Source organism: Myiozetetes cayanensis, unplaced genomic scaffold (assembly GCF_022539395.1).
Source record: "Myiozetetes cayanensis isolate MyiCay16 unplaced genomic scaffold, myiCay2020 scf28, whole genome shotgun sequence".
Lineage (NCBI taxonomy): Eukaryota > Metazoa > Chordata > Aves > Passeriformes > Tyrannidae > Myiozetetes > Myiozetetes cayanensis.
The window spans coordinates 53,333-72,013 of NW_026087499.1; the positions used below are offsets into that span (position 1 = coordinate 53,333).

The 18,681-nt window shown below is 41.4% G+C and overlaps 2 protein-coding genes across 8 annotated transcripts in view; one reads left to right on the forward strand and one right to left on the reverse strand.

Annotated features, from left to right (window-relative positions):
• SLC45A1 (solute carrier family 45 member 1) overlaps positions 1-7,492 on the reverse strand; it is a 52,827-nt gene extending 45,335 nt beyond the window's left edge. Inside the window, exons 1-2 of one of the 4 annotated variants that reach the window (XM_050322623.1) lie at positions 7,322-7,492; positions 6,614-6,666 (exon numbers count right to left, since the gene is read on the reverse strand). The gene's annotated coding sequence lies outside the window, so the exon portion shown is untranslated. Of the gene's footprint in view, positions 1-1,975; positions 6,320-6,342; positions 6,589-6,613; positions 6,667-7,321 lie in introns of those variants that run through there. The other 3 variants (XM_050322625.1, XM_050322627.1, XM_050322626.1) reach the window with 3 other exon arrangements.
• A 241-nt stretch (positions 7,493-7,733) lies between these two features.
• Positions 7,734-17,892, forward strand: ERRFI1 (ERBB receptor feedback inhibitor 1). Of its 4 annotated transcripts, none has more exons than XM_050322642.1 (4): positions 7,734-8,166; positions 14,106-14,302; positions 14,430-14,506; positions 15,102-17,892. In XM_050322642.1, the coding sequence occupies exons 2-4, from the start codon at positions 14,181-14,183 to the stop codon at positions 16,292-16,294; spliced, it is 1,392 nt and encodes a 463-aa protein (XP_050178599.1). In that variant the 5' UTR covers positions 7,734-8,166; positions 14,106-14,180; the 3' UTR covers positions 16,295-17,892. The 4 variants fall into 4 exon arrangements, with proteins under 4 accessions (XP_050178599.1, XP_050178601.1, XP_050178600.1 ...); XM_050322644.1 differs by lacking the exon at positions 7,734-8,166 and adding an exon at positions 8,192-8,331; XM_050322643.1 differs by lacking the exon at positions 7,734-8,166 and adding an exon at positions 8,560-9,091.
• The last annotated feature ends 789 nt before the right edge of the window (positions 17,893-18,681 follow it).

The following is an 18,681-nucleotide window of genomic DNA, read 5'->3' on the forward strand; positions in this document are numbered from 1 at the left end:
TCAATCATACTTTACTGTTCATATCTACCTGCAACAGCTCCACCTCATTACCACAAATCCTTTCTAAAAATATAAACATCAAATGCCTCCAAGCTGACTAAAGGTTACATATTCGACTAGGACACTCACTTAAAAGGTGATGCTTGTGACAGAGCAAACACCATCTAATTTAAGTAATTAAATATGTACTGAAAACTCAAGCTATTTAGTTGCTCAAAATTCCCATGAATTATTCTGCAATGTACTTAAACCCAAGAAATTTCACAGCTTAATTATCCCTTGTGTAAATTTCTTAAATTTCAACACAGTAGTATTGAGAGTTTGAAAAAATACTTGATATGGTTCAATGTGGTATATTAAAGGAGGACAAAGTATTTTTCAGTGGAGGTTTTTCTGTGGGGGCGAGGGGAAGACTGGGGAACACGCAGAATCAGGTTGTTCCCTTAATTTATATTTTTATCATCTTAGCAACATTTATGTAAGTTTTGAGGATACTGAACAGCATACCGAGGCACTCAAAAGGTTATGTCTCGTTTTTCACTCCTAAAAGCAGATTATTATTCCTACAGTATTAATAAATAATGCTTCACCTTTAAATCCTTTTTTCTCCCCCACAGACTTCACAGTAAAACCAATACACATAAAATATAAAGTGCTCGTCACGTAGGAGTGCTCTCATAAGAATATAGGTAATTATGTGCAAAGGTATCTGTCTGTCAGGATTTCCACTAACAGCCAGTTAAGTTACCCCCAGCTTTGCTTTTCCCACCCAATTGCACTGGCAACAGCTGCAAATTCCAACTGCCACAAAGTTCAGAAGTATGAACCATGCACAGGAGTTCACTCTGCAGTATTTTCGGTGCCTTGAAACAAGAACTTGTGTGGGTGGTGGGAGCAAGCACAAGCTTATCTTCTGTCCAAATACACCAGGCTGGTGGGTGAAGTTAGTAAATCAAACACCAAGAAAAAAAGGGAATGCAAGAGATTGCAAAATGGTGTGTAAAAGTTTGAGAACTATTCTGACCACATCAGCTTTTCCCCCTTCTTATCTGCTTTGCAGCCAAATGCTGCTATGCACAAGTACAGTTAAGACCTGTCTTGTACACACACATGCAGATATATGTACAAATTCATATCACATATGTGTAAGCGTGAAAAGCTATCTCATGCCTCAATTTTTGAGATGTCCAATTTGAAATGTTTTGAGGCAACCTGACATTAAAGGCATGACCTTAGTTTTCACTCTGAACCTCATAAAGGTTCAGATAGCATATATAGCTATATGATATTATAGATAGCATATATATAATCTTACCCAGAGACAACTTCTTAAAAGATTTCTAAATAAATATTTAAAATATCCATCAGCTATTTCATTCTAAGACCTGAGACTCGGATATGTTGATTTATCTATCTCCCCAGCAAAATCATTAGGTTCTTCAGAGCTTCAGTTCTCAAAAAAATAGTGTTTTATTATTAGGCACAAATATGCACTCAGGTAATTAGCATTAGGCTCTGGAATTAAAGATATAATTCATAAACAGACATTAAAAACACTTCAGATTTTGACACCTCCTGTATGGTTACCTGAAAGGGAATGAGTAGGTTAAACACTCCTCTTTTTGGCCTTGTTAATGACTAGAAAAGTTAATGGTGATCAAGCATCAGAAAGGAAAAGCTTTCCCGAAGAGAGGTAAACAAAGTGTAAGTTGTATACTGTGGTGTTTTTGCATGACTAGGTAGGCAAATGAGGGTGGTGTGGATACACTTCTGCTGCACTCCAGAGGTGCTTCTGCAGATCCAAGATCTTCTGTCACTAGTAATTTCAAATGTAGCCTTTATCAACCTTTTAGTAAGACATTGCTTGTAAAAGCAAACCCAGCAAAAAGCAAAGCAGCAAACACCTGTGAATAAATCTTTCCATCATGAGAAGTCCTAAATTGTACCATTATTTGATAGATTAATGTCACACTACCTGAGCTGAGACCAAGGCCCCTTTGCAGCTGCAACCCCCACTGTCACAGTCAAACCAGATTTCCTCACAGGCTCCACCCCAGGTTTCCCATAGAAGAGTCTCAGACGTCCTGATCCTTAAAAGAATTTAATAAGTCTTTAAATTCAACACATTGGCTTTGGCTTGGATACTGACTTCCAAATGAAATTAGTTATCTTATGGCTCTTATATCTTTCATAAAAATCACAGTCTTTATCTCAAGCAGACTCAAGATACGCACAGCAGGAGTTAAACTGTGAGCAATCCTTACGTGGTCACTTTTTATCTTATTCAGGGACTTCTATTTTGTGATAGCCTGAGAGAGTGAATCTACGTATGAATGTTCAGGTTAAGGAGTCTGGTGGTACTCTCTTCCACTAGTGATGTATGCATTATGATAATGTAAACAAACTATGTAGAGAATAAAATTCTTAGTTACATAAGTTTTGAACATCACCCTAAAGTGAGGGAAATCTATTTGAGCATGTTAATTTGAGGGGGAAAAAACCAACACATATGGGACACATTAAAACTGTTGTAGTGTCACTGACCTGACAGCAAGTCATAGACTGTGATGCAGGGGTTGTAAACCGATGTGCTGTTACACAAGTGGAAGAATCATTGTCTAAATTACAAGCAGTCAAACTTTACACTTCTGTTCTTACTGTATGGGGCATGCTGTATGGAATACTGTGGTACTTGCTGTGGGATAGAGAAGCATAGGTGTGCAGGGAGGGGGCAGAGACAATGAGTTTAAGGATATTCAGAAATTAGCAGTGCAGCCTCTTGCATTACAAGGGTTACATACAATGCAATTGTATTATACAGCTGTACAGACCTGATGCTGAATTTTAGCATGGAACAGGAGCCGTTACTCAGTCTTTATGTGAACTGTCCCTCTATAAGACTTTAAAGCAATTGGATAATGCTAATTTGCCTCTTAAGCCATCTCTAGAAACTGACACAGATAGCAAATCTTTTATGCTTCAGGCACATGGAAGTGGTTTGTGATGCAAACATACGATCTAAAAGTGGATATACAGCACGGCTTTTGTGAGTTCTAGTCTGTGTACTTTGATTACATCTCTGTCTAAATGCTGCAAATACCATTTATTCAAAAATAGTCACACAGAGCCTGATGAAAGAAAAATCCATTAAGGCTACAGAGAAAGTGCCTCGCATCAGACTTCCGGGGAATTGTGAGATGATGTTGCCCACTGCTCTAAACACTTATTTCCTTTTTTCCCCATGCTAGGGCAATATTGGGTTAGGTGGACCTTGGGATTTGAGGCAGCATGGTTCCTTTTAGAATACATCTGTATGTTGCATTCCCTTCCATATTTCAGTCACACTCTTCTATTTTTTTCTGTTTACATAACTGGGTACAAAATTCTTTATTTCTGCTTGCAAGATCATGTCCTTTTCTTTGCAGATGTATCCCTTTCAGGAAAGGACTATGCTGTTCTTTTAGTTTGGAGACTGCAAAGAAGGGACTAGGGTTAGGAGAGTCCTAAAAAACTTTTACAGTGTAAGGATTCCTCATTTCTGTGAATGAGGAGCATGTACGTACTCCACTGGTCAGATTTGTATGAATGCAGTTGCACCAGCCAGGTGTAGGGCAGAATGAGTGTGCTGCATTTCCAGTTTAGCCAGAAGACCCACAGCAGGGAGGAAACTCATGGGTCAGTAAAGAAGGGCTAAATTAGAGGTTAGCATATTAAAGTGTCTAGACAGAGAATACAGACATAGTGCAAAATTCAGTCTGTCAGGGACTGGAGAGTCTAGATTAAAAAGCCGTTTCAAAGGCATGTTGCCTGGATGGGGTAATCATGTGCTCAGACTTTTACAGCACATAAGCATAAGCCGAGTGAGGGAAGAGATCAAAAAAGGACACAAATATTGACACAGAGTCTGCAGCAGCTTAGACTGGAATGGAACTCGATAAATTAAAAATAGCTGGTTGTTCACACTTTTGTTTTCCAGAAATGGCCACAGCCACATCTGGTTTTTTTACCATCCATTCTGTAATATTTGAATGCCTTGCAGAAATGTTACATCCATCCTGCTGCTGTAGAGACATTGTTATGCAGTCCTCCCAAACTGAGTTCATTCTTGCTCTCAGGCATGTGAACTGTGCATGTAAACTGGTCATCAGGAAGCCGAGCTTTAGTGGTGAAATACCCAGAGCTCACTTAGTCCGTTAGATTAGTATGCTTTTAGAGCAGTGTTGAGAAGTGTTCCACTGGAACAGGATGCTGGACACATCAGCAGAGGAGCTGACTCAAACCCCAGTCTACCCTGTCGCATCCCATCTCCTTCCTTTAGAGAGCCAGAGGGCTTGCTGTCAGCTCACTGGCTCAGCTGTGTTTTTATGCCCTTTAGGTACGATATCTCACACAAAGGTAGTGTTGTGCATAATGAGAGTTTGGGGGAATTTCTTGGAATCTACCCATGTGCAGTGTTAGGGTCTGCAGCATTGCTGAAGTATTTGTATTGGTAATCCTAGAAGTCAATCAGTCTTTTCCAGTCATAACTGGATGGTAGGCTTTACCAGGATTGGAAAGAATGGTAGCAGTCAGCTCCTTGTTTCTTTGTGCCTTTTGCTGTGGCTTGTTCTATCACTTTTAGCTATTAAAGGTAAAATGCTATAACCGGTTATTTCGATAAAATTTTTTATCTGTAGAGTATGTTAAGGACACTTCCCTGTCTGACCATCCAGGAGCCACTCTCGCAGTCATACTCGCACCATCTGAGCTGGGACTGAGGCCTCTTATGTGCTTACCAGAAAGCAGGGGAAAAAAAACCCCAAGCGTTCTGCTCAAGAGCATCTACCAGAAATAAGTACAATTAAGCAATAATACAGCAGCACCTACAGTAAAACAAAGTTAATGGAAGTGGGCTTACAAAAAAAAAAAAAAAATCACAACATTCTAAAGAATGACTGTACTGGAGCTCTAGCTGACATTTTATAGTCAAAATAAATATCTATTGTTATCCATTTAGTCTTTCAGTATGAAATTTTACTTTCGTAATTTTCTATCTTCCTAAAGAGACTTTGCCGCCTTCTTCTCCAGCTGCTGCTTACATGTATGCTTTTCTTCTCTCAAAACAAACAGAAGTAGCAACTGAAAATTTTAAGTGTTGAAAACAGGAAGCATCAAGGGGACTGAGATCAGTGAGAAGGTATAGGCTTGAAAGCAAGCTAGAAATAGAACAACTTTAATCAAAGGACATCCAGTATCTCTAGGATTCCCCTCTGCAAAGAGAATCCTTGAATGAAAGGTAGTATCATGAACGAAACCCCATGCTATTCTTTTTTTCACAGAATTCAGACATTTAATTTATTAAATACAGAGCAGTCTGCTATCCATCTCCAGAACTGGGTACAATAGAGGTTTAAAGCATCTTTAAATACTACCTGAGCTGGTCTTTTTTAGCAAACTTGTTATTAACTACTATTAATCAATCAGAGTGTCTAAGATTACTTAGAAGTTAGTCTTTGGGAGACTTAGCAAATTGCAAAAAAAGTGGTTTACACTTGCCTACAGAATTGTGAGGTAGTTGCAAAGAAAGGTGAGAAATAGGAATGTAACTGTTAGTGCAGAATTCAATTTCTTCTGTCCTCAACTCAAACCAGAAACTATTGTGACACCATTACCAAACATTTTTATCACTAGAACAACGAGAAACTTAAGGCAGTGGGATTTTAGTGAAAAAAGGCCATAGGTAAAGCTATTTAGCAGTAAGAGAGAAAAATTCCATACCATTACATGCACATGAACTAACTCCTAAATTATCTAATGGAATAAAACCTGGACTGCTGATAGAAGTATAGGGATTATTGGGTAACATCTGCATGGAATGCCAGAAAGACCTCTTCCTGGATCAAAAATTCTCAGACATAAATAAGTAAAAAAGCCAAACATCTATTATTCCTCATGTTCCACCATGAAGGCACTGCAGGAGTTTGTCCCACTTAAGTCAAGTCAACATTCCGTGGAACACATTTTTAAGACAACTTTGTCCTTTATATCCATTCATTATAACATCTAGGGCTGTGTGCACTATCAGTGTGTATGTACATCAACAGACCAGAATTTAAAAAAAAAAAAAAAAAAAGAAAAAGGACTACTTTCTCCTAAACACACATATACAAACAGAACAATTTAAACTTAAGATAAGCATGCACAGCTTATCCACAGAAACAATTAGTCACAGTCTTCAAGTCCAGATCAACAGAAGTACAGCAAAGTACTTGAGTACTTGGAAGAAGTCTTTGAGCACGTACAGTTCAGCGCAAGCCACCATCACCAGCATGTGCCCAGAATTAAAACACAGTGAAGTCTCACCATTAGTTAACAGTGGGCACCAATTCATCGAAACCACAAACCTGCCCCTTTCTTCTCTCCTCCTTCCTTCTGATGGCTTCCACCTCCCCTTACATTCTTTTTACTTTATGTCATCTGCATAACAGGGTCAGTCAACTTTAGAGGACCTCTTCATCATTTCTCACATCCAAAATCTCTCCTGGTTTATAGTTCTGCCCTTTTATTCTCACATCACCTTTACTTTTACAGAGCTACAACATTTCTAATAGAAATATGCAGTAAGAAGTCTTACTTCCCTAAGAACAAGAGCAGAGGGGGGGCTTTCACCAGAGGTCAACAGAAACCCTAGAAGAGAAAACAAAAGAAGTCAACTGCAAACACACAACCACATCATGCAGTGAAATCAAGCATTTTTATGTCTTAAAATATCAATAACTATTCCAGTTCAAAGAATACAGATAGCAGACACATTTTGTTAATTCTATTGTTAGCAACTCTCAGTACTGGGAGCTTTAAGAGTCCTATATTGGTATTTCTTTGTCCAACAAAGAAATGAGTGTGTCATATTGCAAAACTGATCAAAGCTTGTATTGTTTATACTGTAATGAACAGTATCACCTGTAAATGCTCACAAAACAGTCTTTAAACAGCAGCTTCACTGAGAATCATACTGTTCTAAGTACGGTTTACCATGACGAATGCTAAGTCTAGATACAAAATACTCCATCAAATCTGTGACAGCCCACCTACAACTATTCAAGATGCCAAATAAATCATTACACATGGAGACGGACTTATTTCAGCACAAATACGTCTGTTTCAGGAAAACTGATGTTCACAGCAGCAATTCCTACAATAGCGAAAGCTTTCATGTTTTCTCTCCTTCCGGCGATACTAAAGGACAGTAACTCCTAGAAGGACAGTGACTGCAAAATACTCGGTCATCACACGCGTGGGCAAGGCCTGCCCCGCCTCAGCGCCCGGACGGAGCCGCGGTTACCTGAGAAAACGCTGCAGCACTGATGACGAGAAGCTGCGGAGCATCGGCCGCACCTCCCTCACAGTCCAGGTCCCGCGCTCCGGGACCGCCCGTGCGGGCCGGGCCGGGCCAGGCCAGCGAGCGCTCCCTGCTGCCGGCGCGGGACCATTTCCCGCGGAACGGCTCGCGACGCTCGCAGGGCTTCCCGCAGAGCAGCAGATGAGCGGGGGTGAGCTGCCCTGACATCTGCGCTGGGAACAGGATCCGGACAGGCCAGGGTCACAACGGAACCAAGTAACTGCCGCCATCCCCCAGGACACGGGGACCCAGTGACACACGGAGGCGCGGGCAGCGGGCAGCTCCCCTGAAAGATCGCCCAGGGCAAGCCAAGCAGACGGCCAGCGCAGGAAGGACTCCGTTTGCTCGGGGGAACAGCCGCCGCAGGGACAGCGCTGCCCCAGCAGCCTCTGCTGGGCGGGCGCTGCCACCTCGAGGGAGCGAGCGCGAGCTTCTGGGCTCGCCGCGGTCCCCAGCGGTTCTCCAGCCTCGCGCGGAGCCCGTGGCGAACATCGCTCTCGCTGAGCCCGGAGGCGGCCGGAGCAGCGCTTCCAGGGCCAAGGCTGCCGCCAGGGACCGCTACAACCCCCGCTCCCAGTGGGGCAACACACCACCACCATCGCCCTGAGCTGCCGCGGCCCCTTTAAGGCTTTTCCTGAGAAAAGCGACGTGCGCGGGGCGGGGTCACTGGTGGCTCCGCCCCCCGTTATAAGGGCGGTGGCCGGCTCGCGCCGCGGCAGTGACCAGGCGCAGTCGTGGCGCATGCGTGTCGCGCTGGCGGCCGCGCGGAGCTGCGCGACACTGTCGGGGTGAGTGACGGCCCCGGCGGCACCGCCCGCGCCCCGCGGTCACATGGCGGCGGCGCCCCCCGGCCCCGTGCCCGCGCCCCGGGGCCCCTCGGCCGCGGCTCGGTGTCGCCCCGTCCCTTATGCGCCGGGCCGCACCGCTGGCGAGAGGAGCGGGGCCCGTGGCCGGTGGGTTGGGCGGCCACCGGCGGCACACGCGGGTCGGGCGGGTCGCGGCGCCGGAGTTGGCCGGGCCCCGGGCACGGAGGCGCGGCGCGGCCCACGCCAGCGAGCCCGAGGGGTGGCGGCGGCCGCGGCCCGGGTGGCGCGCGGGAGGAGCGGGAGGGCGTTTGGTGCCCTTGTGCTGCCGGGGGGTGGGTGGAGTGGGGGCGTGGGGCACCGGGGCGGACCCGCCGCGGCGTCGTTCACCCGCGGGGGTCTACCGGGAGCGTCTCGTGTGCGGCCGCCGCCGTGCTCGCCGCGGTGGGATCGGGAGCGCTACCGCGGCAGGAGTCCCTCTAGGGGCGATGGGACCCGCTCAGGGTCAGCGATGCCCGTAACCACATTCTTGGAAATCAGCATGGCGTGCCACGCATTTTCTTCCTGACTCGAAACAGTATCACTGGTCGTCTCGCTCCTGGGAGGGGACCGCACTGGGAGCTCGGACTCTGTGCTTCGCACTCTAATTTAGGATGGCTTAATTTAGAATAAACATTTCTTTGTGACTTACTACCCCATTACAGAGTTATCCTCGATTTTCTAAAATAGCCAGTCTGTGGTGGTTAAATCTGGAGACATCGCTGTATCCTTCCAGTACTGACAGTGCATCTCTCGAGCCTGTGACACGCAGAGCGAGCAGGCCTTGGGGCTCTGGAGACTTCAGTGGCCTCCTGTCACTAGTGCACAGATGAAGGGCCCTGTGCAGTATTCTGAAGTAATAAGCAAAAAGGTTATTATGCTTGATCTAAAGTTAACAGTACCTCATTATATATTAATAAACTGGATAGAAAAGGCTCTGGGGGTAAGGTGTATGGTCATTTTGGGAATACTCGAGTCTTTGTTATACTGGAATGACAGCTGAAATGCATTTGTGAATTGCATTTATAATCTAGTTAAACTGCTCAATTTACCTTTATTACTTTATAGACAAACCTAGTTTTCTTTACCTATATGGGATAATTTTCTAATTTTTTTTTTTTTTTTGATAGAAACCTGTCTTGGGGGGGCGGGGGGGGAATATGTCCTTGGTGAAGTCATTTGTCATCCTTTTCAGTATAGGAATTATTTCAGAGGAAAACAGTTCCACTTCTCTGCAGTGGAAAACAGAATTAAAAGTTATCACACTGTGTCTAACACTGAGTCACCTATAAAGGAATTTTTATTTCCTGAATGTAAGCTGTCTGTATTCACATTAAAATTTTCAGAAGGGTGAAGTACCATACCTTACGCATGCATCTGAAATCTGACAAACAGAGGCAAGACAATTGTCTTGCTATTTAATTATTAGTTTTCTACTGGCGATTTACAGGTTCCTCCCATTTGCTATGCAGGACTGTGAAATGGTAGCCCAAATTTTAAGTGAACTTAAACTCCTTGATGAACTGTGGTTCTTTGAATGTATTTCGAACTAGCTGACTGTTACAATCTAAATGCATCTTTTGTCTGCTGTTCAGTCGATTTGCCTGGAGTATACCCATAGAGTTAGTTTTATTTGCAGTCATCTATGATTTGAGCAATTACTAAGTGATCATAATCTTAAATTCTGTGCAACAGAATGGTCTATTTCTGGCTGGCAGAATGCATAGAAAAGTATCTGGAAGTTAAGAACATAATTAATTTATTTAATAACTATAAAGAATATAATTCCTGTAAATGGAAAAATCTTCTTAGGCCCATATCTGAGCATGATTTGGCCTGTGACTCAGGAATACTGAACTGCACTATGGAGGTTTGATGCATAGTAAATAAGATCTAATTATTTATTAAATTAGTAGATTTAAACTAATCTCCTCATGAGGCTGTTTCTGCTAGGTGTGAGTTACTCAGCATTTATCTAGTTGCACAGACAGAAGTACTTAAGGGATGGATGATATGAGAACTAGAGAACCAGAAAGTTTTAGGTGTGTGGTTTTTTTTTTTTTTTTTAAGCACATGGAGTTCCAGAAAGTATATTAACAGCTCTTAAGCTTTTAAAGTCCAACTGGAAGTCTGAAATGCTTAAATATGAAAAGAGGTAGCTCTATCTCAGGTACTTACGTTAAATAGAAAGTCAAAGGAGAAAAAGGAAATTACATCACCTTGTCAAATAAGGAACAGCTAGCTGGAATGGATGACTTGTAGTGCAAAAATGTGCCCCTCCTCCTGTGAATTGCTTCTGAGATTCGTTAAAGATAATGTGGTGGCAAGGTGAGCAAAAATAGGTTGTGGATTTAAGGTAGACACATTTCTTCCCCTCCCAAAGGGGTAAGCAGGTCTTACTTTTTTTTTTTTTCTTTCCTTCTTTTCTGTTTCTCAGCTTCTCTTCAAGAGTGTTGCCTTTATAAAATCTGTGTCTCCTTTGCGCTGTTGCCTTACAGTGAATGGTGTTGGTAGCTTCCTAATGCATCAGCAAATCTTTGAATTGCCTTGGCTTGTATGTGCCTTGTAGAAATTACTAGTTATAGTTTTAGTGTGAACTCCATTTCTTCAAAAGTGCTTCAACCTTCCTAAGTGCCATAATCGACGCATAACTAGGCCAGACAAGCAGAGTAACTAGAAACCCATTCTGTGCAAATGAGCAGCACATGAGTGTGAGATCAGGAAGACTTCATTACTTCCTAGTGTCCATTTCCTTTAGCAAATACAATTTGATGTTATTTATGGTTAAGTTTAGATCCTTAAATTTTTAAGGAGGCAGGATTGGGACAGCAGTTACACTGAGAACTGTTGATGTTTGTATCTTCATGACTGACTTTTGTAAATTTTACTAGTTTTTAAAGCCAGTGACTAAAATACAATGCATACTACTTGGCTTTAGTACGAGTGCGCTGTCTAAAATATAGAGTTTGTACTCCTCGATTACATGTTCTCATGTCTCCCTCTTAAGATATTATGTCTTCAAACAAGCTTATGCATGTTTTAAAATATTAGCATCTACTCTCTTAAGACTCCACTGAAAAAGTAACTAGTTGGTTTAGTGAAAGAACACTACTTCTCTCAATAGTCCTAGCTTAAGGCACTCAGGATAGTTTCATAACTCTGAAATGTCAAGGCAAATCACCTTCTGTGAATTTGCAAAGAGGTTATTTTTAGAATGAAGCAAGTTTTATGGCTGCAAAAATTGTATTTTTGAAAAAGAAAGACTTACTGAAACAAGTGAAAATTAGCTTTTCCTCGAGTATGTAAATATCTAAGTCATTTTAGATGTTAACATTAGCATTCCAGAGGGATATCAGAGAGGTGATTGTGCAACTATCAGTCTTGAAAGCTGAGATTCAGACAACATTTGGGAAGCTGACACAGTAATTATCTGCAGTGGTTTTGGCATGGGAGCTGGTGGAGGTTGGGCTTCTTAACAAGCCCTGCAAGGGTTGTATGTTAACACAGCACATTACACGTGCTCTCAAACTACAACAGTTGTTCCCCCTGCCTGATTTTTTATATTTTAATCAGTGTCTTGCTCATGGTCTTGTCAGGTGTTGCACATGCGCTGAAGTGGAATACTATCATTTGCTGACCGATCAGTGTTTTGTACCAGTGATTTTATTTTTACTTGTAACTTGCATTTGACTTCAGAAATACTGAAATGGACCGTAGGCATTAACCTTAAGTTCACTAATTCATTCTCCTTCATTTCTTTGGCAGATTTGTTGCTATGGGATAGCATAAAAATCATGGGATAGGCATAAAAAATCATTGCTCAATACAGTGTGAGCTGATAAGATGGATGTCTTATTTGCAAATTACATTAACATGTTAAGAAGTAATTTTAGAATTGATGCTCTATGTGTACTGTGCTGCTTAAGTAATTTTGACAAATGGATACCTCTAGTGTTCTGCTCCCCCATAAACAATGATTCTGCTTGTACTTACAGAACTATGTTATTGCTTCCTGGGGCTGTATGTTTATATTTAGTTTTCTGATGAAAATCTGCAATTCCTATTACTGGGAAGGGTCCAACTTAACTGCGTTATGCAAAAATTTCCAGCCTTAAACTACCTTTTTAAGGAGGTTTTATGAAGGGAAGAACATGGTCTTCACTAAAATCAGGAGGATTATGCTGCAGCAGATAGAGCACTGGTTCGTCCCCTGTTCACTTTTATGAAAGCCTCCTGTCTAGAGTTATTCTGAAATGCCTGACTAAAATATATGAGGTATCTGGCAGTGAATTAAAAAATCCCATTTCTGTTGACACAGTGGTGATCACTGAAAGTCATGATCAAGAAAACCATCGGACTCTTAGAGAGAATGTGATTAGGTCTCGCACATCATAAACATACATACAGTCAGAAGCTGTTTTGCTTATACTCTTTTCTTAAGATGATCAATACTGGACCAAATTCAAATTCAGAAAAGCACAGCAGAGTTGGTCTTTCTCAAACAGTTGTTTATAAATGGCAAATAGTGGTGCTGGACTGCAAACTAATCCCAGGGCACCTGGTTATAGTCCTGTTTATAAGTCTGCCCATCCCTTGTGCTGCAAGTAGGTATGATGGATCTTTCCTCCTAAAGGAAAAGGAAGGTTATACATCTGCATAGAAAGCCTTGGTTTAGAACAAATTTACCGTAAGTATAAGCAATTAGCTGTTTCTATACCCACTGCAGTATACCATACTTCGAAGGGATTTTCTTGACAGGTATGCTGGTATGCGGGTATCACTGATGGAGCTTGCCCTCAGGTGTTGTTTGACTTCTTTAGGTGGAATTCTTTTGGGGGAGAGGTGTAGAGAAGTTCACATTAGTATTATATGGTCATATTATTGATTTTCAAGGGAGATACAAATTAAACTGGTTTTGATGAGGTTTGGTTTGGTAGGGTTTTTGTTTGTGTGTGTTTTTTAAACAGCCATATAGCACCATATTGCACTTGCTGAAATCAGGCTATTTGTGTAGATGAATCCCAGAATCAAAGAACGTCTTGGCTTATAGTTTTGGACTTAATTTTTTGTGCCTTCATGATGCTGACTAATTTTACACTGCCCCTTCCCGAATAATCCTATCTGAATTTCCTAAGCAAAACCCTGTGAGTCAACTTATTCCTTAGACTCTGCTTACTTACTCAATATATAGTAATTGCCAACACATTTTTTCTGTTGTAAATGGGCCAGATAAAGCATTGTTCACACATTCAAAATAGATCTGAATGCAGCAGTATGGTTTCAGCTGAGATTATTTCAAATCACTAGATTTCCAATTTGTTTGAAATAGCTAGAAGACTTGAGGCTGTTTTAAAGTGTCTTAGTGCTTACTGCTTTATATAAAAGAAGTTTTAGAGTTCCAGTTCAGGCATTCAGTAATTCTGTTTATTGGAGCAAAGGCTATGAAAGGTAATACTTAACAACAGACTAAGCTGTTACATGTTGGCTACACTGGAAACTATAAACTCTTTAGCAAAAAGATAAAACTAAAGATAGATAGCAACTAGCAAGTTTAAAATAGATTGTTCTAGAAAACTTTTTAAAAACAGATTTTGTATGAATAACTAGTAGTTTATGTACAAGAACTGTTGTTGATGCACAGTTGCAATATATCAATAGCTTTACTGAACATGAGTTTTTTTCTGTAGAGTTTAATTCTCTAAGAGAATTGTACTTTAATTTTGCAAACAGACTCAAAGCAAGAAGATTGGTCAGCTTTTTCTGTTGGCAAGTATTAGGACAGAAGACCTTTCTACTGAGCTGTTTAATTACTTGAATACTGAAATTTCAGATGGGACATGAAATCATCAGGTTTGCATTTCTGATATTTGTTTTCTCTGTTGAAGGGAATGAAAACCGCAGGAAACCTGTCAAGTACTGAATATCTAAGGTCGTGAGACATCACCAGAGAACACTGCACAATGTCAACTGCAGGAGTTGCTGCTCAGGAGATGAGAGTCCCATTAAAAACCGGGTTTCTTCACAGTAGTCAAGGCATGGGGAGTCTGAAAACCTGCTGGGGTAGCCACAGTGGATTTGAAAAGTGAGTGAGGCTAAAATTTTATCTGTTGCATCTTCAAGTATATGAAATAAGTGTTATGAATACTTGTATTGGGTAACAGACCTATGGTTTGTTTACAGTGAAGGCTTTTTTTTTTTTTTTTTTTTAGTACTTTCTTTAGTGTGGAGCCTATAGCAGTGGCATATAATTTAGGTCCATCAACAGAGCAGCATTTGCCATCCATTGGTGAGTATAAAAGACTGACACACGAGTGTTCAGAAGTGCAGTGGATTAGTCTGGAAACCTCTCTGGGCCTGACACAGACCCGTCCCTGGTTGCCCCGGGCGCCCCCCGGTGCCAGAATGGAGCATTTCAAGAAAATGCTCCTATTCAAGTCCAACCAAAAAACCTACCTTTAAATAACATGATGAAGTTCAAACAAACAAAACCACTCCGACACACCTTTTCCTTGTACTTATGATGCCTCCAAGTTGCCATTACACTTCTGACAGAAAAACCATTTACTAAAATAGCACTTGTTCTGTTGTAGTCCTATGCTGGGATCTTTGTAACTATAGCTCTCTTGCTTATGCACGGGGGTCTCTTGAACTACCTCATTTAACTGGAGCACTGACCTGAAACAATAAAGTAATCTGCTGCTATCTTAACTAAACACATAAATTCATGACCCGAAGAGATCTGTAATACCTACGTTTCACTACTGTAGTTATAAACAGACACCACTTACTGTTGCATTAGAAGGAATTAAATATGCAGTGGTAAAGTCATGTGCTAGAGTGTTACTTAGAAACATGTCCCTAAGAATTTTTCACCTTTTTAGGGCACTCTTCCAGCCAGGCTTCCATGAATGACCACATTGCTGAAAGTTGCATCCAAGTGCCATCTCAGAAATCCAGTCCCCTTCCTGTAAGTCCCAAAAATGAACAGACAATTTCAAGATATGAAGACCATCTCGTTCCTGGCTTCAGTAAACTGTCATTAACCATGAGCTGTGTTTCTGGAAAAACACCTCCTCACATGGCAATAAAAAATGGACCAATTCAATTTCTGTCTGCATCTTCCAGTGATCGTAGCTCCAGACCACTACCCCCTCTGCCTATTTCTGAAGACCTTGCTTCAGATGAGGTTGACAAAGAAGTGGAATTCCTGACTAGCTCAGATACTGACTTTTTATTAGAAGATTATGAACTTCCTTTTAAAGCCAGTGCTCCAAGTCGGCGGAGCTTTAGGGGCTGTGGACAAATCAACTATGCATACTTTGATACTCCAACAGGACCAAAACCAGAAGATTCCAACCCTACACAAAGCCTAAATGTATACATATCCAGTATTTACCCTCCTCAACAGCAGCTGCATCGGCGCTTGCGAAGGTCCCATTCTGGGCCAGCTGGATCTCTTAATAAACCAATAGTAAGACTATCTGGACACTTAAACAGGTCTTCTCCAACCTCTGATGAAGATAAACCAGAGATTCCACCACGGGTTCCCATACCTCCAAGGGCACTCAAACCAGACCACAGAAGGTGGTCAGCAGAAGTTGCTTCTAGTGCATACAGCGATGAAGACAGGCCTCCAAAAGTACCCCCAAGAGAACCTCTGTCACGCAGCAATTCCCGTACCCCAAGTCCCAAAAGCCTCCCATCATACCTCAATGGGGTTATGCCCCCCACCCAGAGTTTTGCACCTGATCCTAAGTATGTCAGCAGCAAAGCTCTACAAAGACAAAATAGTGAAGGATCTTCAAACAGGGTCCCTTGCATTCTTCCAATTATTGAAAATGGTAAGAAGGCCAGTTCAACACATTACTATCTGCTACCTGAGAGGCCTCCATATTTGGACAAGTATGAGAAATTCTTCAGAGAAGCAGAAGAAAGGAGCTCTAACACCGAGGTTCAGTCCTGGTCTGGTGATTGCACAGCCACCTCAGCCCCAATAAAACTGGACTCAAAACCCAGAATGGACATAGGTGGTCACCTGAAACGAAAACACCTGTCTTACGTGGTTTCCCCGTAGTTTCTGGGAGCACAGTCAGTCCCACCTCAGTTGTTCAGGATGGAGCTGAACTTTATCATGTTATAAAGTTCTTATGGTTCTCAGATGATGAAGTAGGAGCAGTTTGATCTCTGAGAACTGGAAAGTGGATGGTAAAGTCCTCTTATGCTGCATATGCTGGATACGTTTCTTAAGACTCTTTTTGTTTATCTAGGTATGTAAGCTGAAAACCTACAAAGTTCCCATACAAAAAAACATATGGAGGGATAGTAGTCACAGTGGGCCAGTTGTATGCTACCTAGATGAATGTATTTGGTAGTCACATTATAAAAAAAAAAATAAAAAATCAAGCTTTGCTGAGAGTCACTTACAAAGCAGACAACAGACCAAGTAATGCAGTACAGTTTTTGTATTGAGTATTTTCCAAAATTTCTTTTACACAGTAACTGTACTGAGAACAGACTCTGTTCTCTTTGACCAGGCTATGTCGGCCTGATAAGAAGGTAACTGCAAGATTTGATACCCACTTCAAGACTTGGCAGGCATACTGGAAGCACATTTTGAAAGTTTAATCTATTTTACAAATTAATTTGATGCTAATAGACTTTTAAAGTGAGTTGGTTTTGTGGATTCACTTGCTAGACACACTTGGCTCAGTTTTGCAGTCTTTCGTAGAAGAGTTGGACCAGCTATTACTAAGCCTCTGCTGCTGCTCTTTTCCTGCTGGATCCTAGATACATGTGAGAGTGTCCTGAGCAGCCCCATGGTTGCTCTCAGGTAGGCAGTAACAACTTTGTGCTCACCTAGAGTCTGAAATTCTGACTGTATTAAATACAGAAACACAGCACAAGCTGGTCTTGTGTTTTGGTTTCTGTTCAGTATTTTAGGGGGGGAGGAGGAGGGTATGAGATAAAAACATGATTCCATTTATGGACAGTCTCTTGCTGCTGGGATGCTGCTTCTTGCTGTTTAATTTTTCTTCATTGTGCCTCAGCCATCCACTGAAGTTCACTGAGGTGCCACATTAGCGGTTTCTCATGCTCATTTTGGTTACATTTATCCTCTTACAGAAAAGCACAAGAGAAAAGGTGCTCATTAATGGGGGGTACAGAAGATGCATGTGTTCCTCCTAACAGAAGTAAACAAGCTGTTTACAGTTTAAACTGCTGAATGAGATGTTTGAGCTATTTTAAAGCTTACTTTTTATTTGTTTTAGTACAAACTAAATGAAGGTGAAATACAGGCTATAGAAATGCACTGATATTTCTGCATCATGTACAGTATTGAATAAAAAATAATTCACTTTGTATTTTGAATATTGTCATGTCTTGAGTTTAATAAAGTTATAAAATATTTATGATACATTTTGGATTTTGCTTTATTGAATAGTGTATGCAATTGTGCATTAGAGTTCTGCATTTACTGCAAAGTTCAAAGTCAATAATGTTAAATATACAACAAATGTTGAATTCACCTTGCATTTAATTAGGATTAAGATTTCTGCAGAAGTGTTCAGTAACTCACATTGCACACTGTTCATTTTAATGCCTTGTTACTACCTGCTAGCATGTTGTCTATAGTTTTGTGCTGGCAATAAAACATTCTGTGAGATTAAGTTATCTGGCCTAACATGAATGACTTTGTTTTTTTCTAGAGTCACCCATAGCATGTTAGCCACCATCATACAGAAAAGAGAGGCAAGGAGTGTTCCTGTCTTCAGTTTCTCACCTGGTAAAAAAATAACTAAATTGTACACTAAGGGTCACTGAAGATGAACTGCTTATATTCTGAGGATGAAAAAACTTTGAGTATAGATAGCATGGCTAGAAGGGGAAAGAAATTGTGAATACTTACCACAAAGCAAGCGTATTTCACTGTAGTATGCAAGCCATGGATAAGGTTACTGAAGCTAAAAAGCATCACATAACTTTGATCTTCAAGCTGTGTGTGTAGGTAAATACTTGCCTTGATCTGGCAGTTGCAACATTTCTGTCAGTGGGCTTATTTCAGTATAAAGCAAGTTACCATCCTTGGAATTATACTGGATGGCAAAAATGTCAGATGCAGTTTTTCAGTAATGGTTAATCACTTAGCTTTTATAGCTGGGAAAATTGCTAAGCTCAATTATGAAGGGGCTTAAACACTGTCGTGCTGCAGCACTGCTAAAACATGCAGACTGGCCTTCAAAACATAAACTACCTAATCCTGTGCAAGGCTGTCGATTAGAATACTCAGCCTGCTGAAAGTTCTGTTTTCCATCCAGCCCCCAGATTTTTCTAAGGTGGAAAAAGTAAAATTTGTACTTGTAACCTTCCCCTTAAATATGAGAAGTTTTAACCCTATGACTGTGAAATAACGTACTTCCTCAGTTACACCATCACTGCTACAGCAAACAGATCAACACTGCT